At 35.8% G+C, this 7,917-nt stretch overlaps 1 protein-coding gene across 2 annotated transcripts; it reads right to left on the bottom strand.

Annotated features, from left to right (window-relative positions):
- Window positions 1–615: 615 nt before the first annotated feature.
- Window positions 616–7,341, bottom strand: LOC133681807 (adenine phosphoribosyltransferase 3). 2 transcript variants are annotated; one of them, XM_062104970.1, is made up of 6 exons: window positions 7,317–7,341; window positions 6,574–6,684; window positions 4,507–4,599; window positions 3,510–3,659; window positions 2,830–2,888; window positions 616–911 (listed from the first exon to the last, which is right to left on the bottom strand). In XM_062104970.1, the coding sequence occupies exons 2-6, from the start codon at window positions 6,677–6,679 to the stop codon at window positions 858–860; spliced, it is 462 nt and encodes a 153-aa protein (XP_061960954.1). In that variant the 5' UTR covers window positions 6,680–6,684; window positions 7,317–7,341; the 3' UTR covers window positions 616–857. The 2 variants fall into 2 exon arrangements, with proteins under 2 accessions (XP_061960954.1, XP_061960945.1); XM_062104961.1 differs by lacking the exon at window positions 7,317–7,341 and adding an exon at window positions 7,012–7,310.
- Between the last annotated feature and the right edge of the window lie 576 nt (window positions 7,342–7,917).

Consider the following 7,917-nt stretch of genomic DNA (forward strand, 5'->3'; position numbering starts at 1 on the left):
TCTAATTCCGAACCTATGACCCCCTACCATACACTTACCTGCCTATATGTTTTGGTAGTTTAAGTAAAGATTGTAACTCCATAGCTGACGCAAACTCCATGACATAGTTGCTTGGCTATCCAATACAACAACAAAAACAGAAGTTCAAAGACTTCCGATCTAGACTATCGAGGTTCAAGGAGTACATGTCCAATCCAGTTAGATCCCATTGGAACCAGAAACTGATCAAGACAACTCATTCTGCGAGCAAAACATCAACCTCTTATCATGCAAGGTTTTTCCTCTCCAAGGAAGAATACTGCTTTTCATTCTGCGAGCGTCAGTAACAGCAAAATATCATAGCCATGTGTTCAGGAAAACTACACCAACACAGCAAACTCTGGAGTGGACTCCACAAAATCCATCCATGTTAATTGAAGTAACATGATGGAGAGAAGAAGTGAGCAAGGAAAGCATTGTCATTTTGACTCGTTTCCGTTTGTCATTGAATCTTCCATTCGTTATGCCTGCTGCCTTGTCTGGCAGAGAATAATTGGATTGCAACATAATCTCTGTTCTGAAAGTTGAAGTCTGAACCTCGGATGAACACAAGATAGGTTGAATTCATCTTCCAGATAGAAAAATAAGGAGAAATTCCTACAATCATTTCCTTAAAATCAAGCCCTTTACATAAATTCGATGTTTCTGCATTACATGGCAAGGGTCTCAACCACCATGATTTATCAAAAACTCACTAATAGTCAAAACAATTGGGCTAAACGAAAGGCGAATTCCAGCTGAAAAATAACAAATGATATTCCTCTAATGTACATTTATAATTCTGCATCATCACAGGAGAATTGTATCATCTGCCATGATTAATGGGACTCCACGAGTACATACAATGGCTTGCCATTCAATCGCTCCCGACCCTGAAACATCAGACCCATAAATGTGATACTGGAATACCATTTTTGTAGCAGAGAATTGTTAGTCATAAAATTCAAAAATGCATTCCTGAATGAGAAGTAACATACATGTAAACAAAAACTGAAAAGACACGTTAAGGTGCGACTGCAATTTTTACAGAAGTGATGCTGCTCAAATAGCAAGCATTAAGTAGACTTAAAAAGAGAGGTAACAATATCTTGATTTACCATATTTCACTGCATTGCATCTACTTGCCAGTTTCAAAGTATCAATAAACTCAGCTCAATAAGCGGCATTACTTTTATATTAACCATTAGCGTTTAAGAGCAATCCCATTGTCAATTTAAGCACTTGCTGAGCTTCTGAACCACAGCAAAATCAGCATTTACATCAAGTCATGCTGTGATGCTACTCTAACCCTGCTTACAGAAACTTCATCTCAAGCCTATTTTCCATGAAAACATAAGGAAAAAGTAATTTTCCATGAAGCACCTGCACTTTACAGACGAGCATAAAAAGGCAATTCTAAGGGAAACAACCCTGAAGTTGCATTATTTGGAAAATATATATATATATATATATATATATATATATATATATATATATATATATATGAATGCATATACTGCTCTGGGTAGGTCTCCATTATCCCATCATTTTTGGACACAGAGGAGCTCTTGGAAAGACACGATTAAGGTTCTAAAGTGGTGATCAAGACCTCTTTAAAGGTTCTTTTACATAGTGAAGAAAACTCACTTCTTAGGAATCCTCTTCCATTTGACACCATGAAGTCAAAACTCTAATCTCACAAGGACTAAATTCACTTTTGTACGAACTTAGTAGTTCAATTATTTCCATAGAAAGTTATGGGCAAAAGATCTCTCCTAGACAGGATTGGAACATAACTGTTTAACCCCATGCAAAATCAGCAGAAAACTTGCTTAGAACCATTAAATTATCCAGGCCAATTTTGCCACGGAACCTCAAAGGTACCACCAAAAAATTATTCTCAAGATTGTGATAGGTAAATAGCTTAATCTATCCTTATATCCTTATTTAATTGGAAAAGTCTATATATACCCCTATATTTGAGTCCATTATGTCCTTGTACAGTAATTCTTCAATATAATCTTCAAGTTTTACAAAATTATATTTTTCATTCCAAAATTAACCTCAAATAAGGATATAATAGAAAATTTTCTCAAAATGTTTTAAGAATAAAAGAGTTTTAAAATTACTTAATCATTAATTTTTTAAAAAATAAAATTATATTTGTGTATAGTTTAAGGATATTTTTAGAATGAAAAGTATAGTTATGTTAATTTACATTGGAGAATTTGATACTATACAAGGACATCATAGATATAATTTAAAACATAAAGACATGTTCAAGAGCTGACCATTTATACAAGGGACACATTGAGCTATTTACCCCAGAAATTCTATGCTGGTAACTCCAACTTTAAAAATTATGATTTCGTCGAAAATCTTATATTTGAATATCCAGACCTTTAACTGGTTTGCGCGGCAAAAGGCTCAGGAAATGAAACCAACAACTAAAGGGAAGCTGCCACTGAGAGACACAAGTAGTAATAGGATGACCTTGACCTCAAGAGTTCAAGCCATAGGTTAAAATAAGGCACTTGAGATGTCAGCTAAATGGGAAGTTTTTTCTTGTTACATTTGTAAATCCTAGGATTACAAGAACATAGATCATCAACTGTTGAATTATGCAACCCATCTTAACTTGAACTAAGACGATTAGCTACAGAGCGTGTGTGAGAGTGAGAAAGACTGACAGAGGACAGAAAAATTCAAGACATCAAAGCAACAGATAAGTCCTGTTTCTAACAGAAACTCCAAACACAAAGATCAACAGAAAATATAGTGAAAAATAAGAAAATGTGGAAGCATGCACACCTTCAAATCTGGTAATTCAATTACACATGCACATTCAACCACTTCTGCTCCAGCTCGTTCTGAAAGATAATATAGTCAAGCCGTGCACTCAATCAGAACAAAGATTTGGATAATACACAAACAAAATATATCACAAGGAATTGGATCATGCTTCAGTGAAATTTCTGAGAAAGCAATCAACAAGGAGACAAATTTATCGAAATATTAGTCATTGATCAGATCATAATACTATCACATTGTAGTAACTTCTCTATCACATGGGAAGCAATGAACCCCTGGTGAAAATTGTTATTCAGTATCTTCTTTTTTCTAGTACAGCAAAACTTGGGTTTCTAATTTGTCATGTAAATGGATCTACTGTTTCTCATAGACTTGAACAGCTCTGCAACCAACATTTACAGTAGAATATTGCCATTAAAACTTGTTTGTCATTCACTTCCAGATAGCATGTTTCATTGCTAGTTTATTTGGATTGATTGACATTTTAAATGTCCCACATGAGTGGACCAGAAGCTGAATTTGTATTTTAATCAAACATAAATATTTCAGTTTTTTTGGATCATTTTAATCTTGCGTGTTTTTTCATCAATGGTCTTGTATACATGAATTGTTAAACAGACAGGTCACGTAACAACTAAAACACAAATGCATCTCAAGTGTTTTAACAAGAAATAGGTTACCGAGTAAATTCATGGCAGCACACAGAGTGCCACCAGTGGCAATCAAATCATCAACCACCAAAGCACGTTCACCCGATTTGACTGCTCCAACATGCATCTCAAGACAATCTCTTCCGTATTCTAGAATATACTTTTCTGAAATAACTTCGCCTGTAAACACGACAATAATTATTAACAAGATTGTAAACAGAGAAATTAGGAATTTAAGTATCACATGTAGCGTCTTTGAAGCTGAGATTTCTAGTGCATATAAAACAGAGACATCTATAGAAATCAATGACATCAATACTTATGTGTCTGAAAGATTCTCTGATGTGACAGATGATATGGAGAGTGAAAATTAATGTGGACAAACCCACTCCACACAGCTAAGCTAGCAGTGGAGGAGGAAAAGAAAAGGAAAATGCAAATCACTCAGGCACTTCTACTGGTTGGGTGGCTAACAGTGTGAAGAAGACGGGCATTCTGTTAATACAGTAACCATATCAACTGTGAGGAATATATTTGGCTTTCCAACGTAGAATGGACATCCACTATCACGCTTAATAAGAATAAAACAAAGTACATTGGATACAAGGGTGCTGATTTACCAAATGGACCAACTGTATAGTACACACAATAACTAACACTTGGCAACTATAAAAGTATAAAATTAAGATGTAAATCAGCGGCTGATTATTGCTCCACATGAGCGTAGCTCCAAGAATGTAGTTCAAGGAGTAGTGCCTACATCCACAAAGGGGTGAGGTCTTAGTTTCAAGTTACACCTTTGTCGATTTAACTTCAATAAAAATTGTGAAGCGCCATAAAAAAATATCAGTATCAATTGTAGAGTCCCAGAGCATGCAGAGAAGAAGAATTAAATGCAATACAGTGATCAAATAATGTACGATCAGTATATAGCTTGCTATTTATCATGAGCGTACCAAATACATCTTGAAATATAAACATGTTCACGCCACTGCAGAAAGGTTATTAGTAAAGAGACGAGGAGTACCAGGCAATTTCCTTGGTTTTCTCAGAGGAACAAACTTCGCTCCAATTGCCAAAGCAATGGGAGGTCCGAATATAAATCCCCGAGCCTCTATTCCTGAAAAAGACAATTGCTCACATTTTAGGTCCAAATTTCTGATACGCTAAACAGATTGCTGAGCTCTTTTATTAGTTAAAACATCAGTCTTGTATGTGTGTATTAGGGAGGAGTATCCATTAATTAAGCTTTCGAATTTTGAAATAGTACCTCACATGGAAACAGCTCAAAAGTCAAAGAATTTTGACTACTTGTAAGTAATAATAATAATAAACAGTAACAGGAGGCAAGTACAAACTTTGTGGCAGCAGTTAACAAAATTTGCAGGAGAGCATCAATGCAGGGCTACAAGATATCTTATCAAGAAACACATTTAAGATTTGATCACCATGGGACTTGGAGTACTTCAAGTGATAAAAACCATAAAATGCCCCCTGGCAGTCGAACGACACAAAAGCTAGGACACGCAAATGATGCAAAGGAAAACTTTCTGACCAACAAATTGTTTTTATCAGAACTTCTATCAAGGAAAAAGAATTACATGAGCTGCAAAGCATTATATATACAGTTTTGGAAGACTCCACATCTAAAATATGATGAATAGGACTGTGGAGAGAACAACAGAAATCATGATGAATGTGATTATTTTAAGCTCAAGTGGCAGAGTCAATGCCCGTAATACTTGAATGTGACATAAACCTGCACTGGAATTTGATAAGCTAGATCTCCAACTGACCAAACGCGGAACACATGCACTAGAGCTAATCCAGTGGTAGCATCAATAGACTGGTGACAGGTACGAAAAACACAGATAATTATCTGGCAAGGGAAAAGGCCGAAACTTTTCCATGTGAAACTAAAATCTCTAAAGAAGATTCCACTAATGTATAAAGTTCCGCATAAACACAAGAAGACAAAATTCATCCACGTGGTACAATGAGACAGATTCTAATGCCCACACAACGGGACAAAGCAAAGTACACTTAAATGCTGACCGAATCCTTCATCATCGAAAAGCAAAACCAAAATGAGGTCTAACGGCACTATCAGTAAGAGATCATGAAACCTCTTCAAGTATGCATAGTTTGCTATTATTTGCAAGTGCAAGACAACACATTACGTGAGGCTAATAAAAAAATCACTCATAAGCAACTTAAGACACAAGAGTTTCTGAATGAACATGACCCAGTTAACCAAAGAGGGATGCGACCGTGGCCATCTTACAAAATCACCCATCGCAGGAGAAAACCTAAAACCACTATAAGAAAGACAGCGGTTCGTCATTTAAGACCTCACACAATGCCATCAATTTCAGGTGCAAAACTGGCTACTGCAAAAGGAAAAGTAAAAGGATATGACTAAAAACAAGAGACAATATAACCGAGGTATGGGATCAAAACATCAAACAGTAAAATGGGGAAATCTACGTTACAATAGAGCCAAAAGAAGCCGGCCCATCTTAACTTTAGCATCATTTGGGTCCACCTATTTTTTTTTAACAAGGTGGGCATCCATCACCAACCACAATCCACCCAGATCAGATCCTAGCACATGCCCACAACAACAACAGCAACAATAGAGAGAAGTAGAGTGGTCAGCTGAGAGCCGCTAAGGGGAAAAAATGAACAGAGAGCAATCAATGGCACACCACACTAACAAAGCCCATTAGTCAAACAAGAAATCACTCTCTAGCAGAAAAAAGGCGAACAAGAAAGAAGAAAGAAAAACTAAACATCACATACACACAAACAGTCACTCCCATTTAGCATTAAATGAGCCCATCAAAAAGCCAGTCATAAAAAGAAAAAGAAAAGAAAAAAAGGCAACCAGAAACTTAGGCAGTGGTGCATTTTGCTCTGTAAGCAAAAGGACCCCACCACCTTGAACCCAAGATCAGTTGTTAAAAGGCCTCAAATCAGATCTTCTAATTACACCTCAAACAGAATGAAAATATGCTAAGGAAAAAAAAAGAATAAAAAGCAGAAATGGGGCCTTTCACTCTTTCTTGTGAGTTTTGTTTTTTGTTTTTTTTACCTGCAACAACTGAAATGTTTTTGCCTTTGTATCTCTCAACAAACAAATCAATTGTGTCCTTGAATGCTTTAGGATTCAGTAATAGGGTGGTGATATCTTGAAACATGATACCTGCCATCATAAACCATCAATGATAAACTTATAACCAGAAAAGAAGCACAGCCATAGATTCTCTGCTTTTCACCGCCAGTAGAGTAGTATATATATATATGGAAAAGCACGTACAGTCTTGAATCATGAAAGCTTAAACGTGTTTGACCTCAAACAACTTGGTGAAGATTTTAAAAAGGAACAAAACTTTGAATCGAGAAGAAACTTCGTATGCAAAACCCAGTTGCAGCAACCGATTCTTGAATTTAACTCTAAAATTCGAGATCATAAAGCTATTTCTGCCAAGTCTATGTTTCTCAACAACCAAGAAAAAAAAACAGAAAAAACCTGGTTTTGGAAAATTGGGAACAACACGAATCCTAGTTTTGATGTCATGAATACGAGGATCTTCATCTCTGTAAGCCGACATTGCAATGTAGAGTAGCGGTGGTGGTATTTTTAACAACTTTGATGTGTCTTAAAAAATAGTAATTCTATTACAACAAGGAAAGAAAGAAAGCCTGTGTGTGTCTGCCTCAGTGTCTCTCTTTAGCTCCTCTAGCCGTTTTTCATGGTAAGAAAAAAAAGAAAAAAACAGAACAGAGATAATAAAAGGTGTGTGTGTGAGAGAGAGAGAGAGAGAGGCAACACACATAGAAAGTAAAGTGATGTATTTATAGAAGGAGAGGAGAGGAGGAGGAGGAGGAGGAGGGAGCTCTCTGCACAAGAAAAGGAAAGAGAAAGAGAAGATTGATAATAGCAAAAAAAAAAAACAGAGAGAGGTAAATGGAGAAGGGGGGAAAAAAGAATCACGAGGGCTTTCTATTTATTTATTTATTTATTTACTTTTTCTGTTGGTGCAGTTATTTTCCATTCCCTTTAATCGCTGCTGTATAAAATATAAATAGCTCCGTACGCAGCTTCTATTTGGTCTTTTGGGATTTGGGCCCCCAACTCAAGATTTTACGCCTATCTTCTTTTTGTGTAGTATCTTTATTCGCTTCGCAACTCCTTCCTTTACAGATTTCTTTTTTCTTGAATTCATTTAGGATTTTGTATAGTCATAATATATTTTTTTATTTTTCTAATCAGTACACGTGGCATTCATTTCTATCTTATCTAAGACCTATAACACCAGCCTATATTCAGAATAGATGTTTTGTATTTTTTTTCAAAATTATTTTAAGATTTATATGTTTTGAGGGATATTTTCAGGACAATACGTATAACTTTATTTTAAAATTAAAGAACATA

This window comes from Populus nigra, chromosome 1 (assembly GCF_951802175.1).
Source record: "Populus nigra chromosome 1, ddPopNigr1.1, whole genome shotgun sequence".
NCBI classification, from domain to species: Eukaryota; Viridiplantae; Streptophyta; class Magnoliopsida; order Malpighiales; family Salicaceae; genus Populus; species Populus nigra.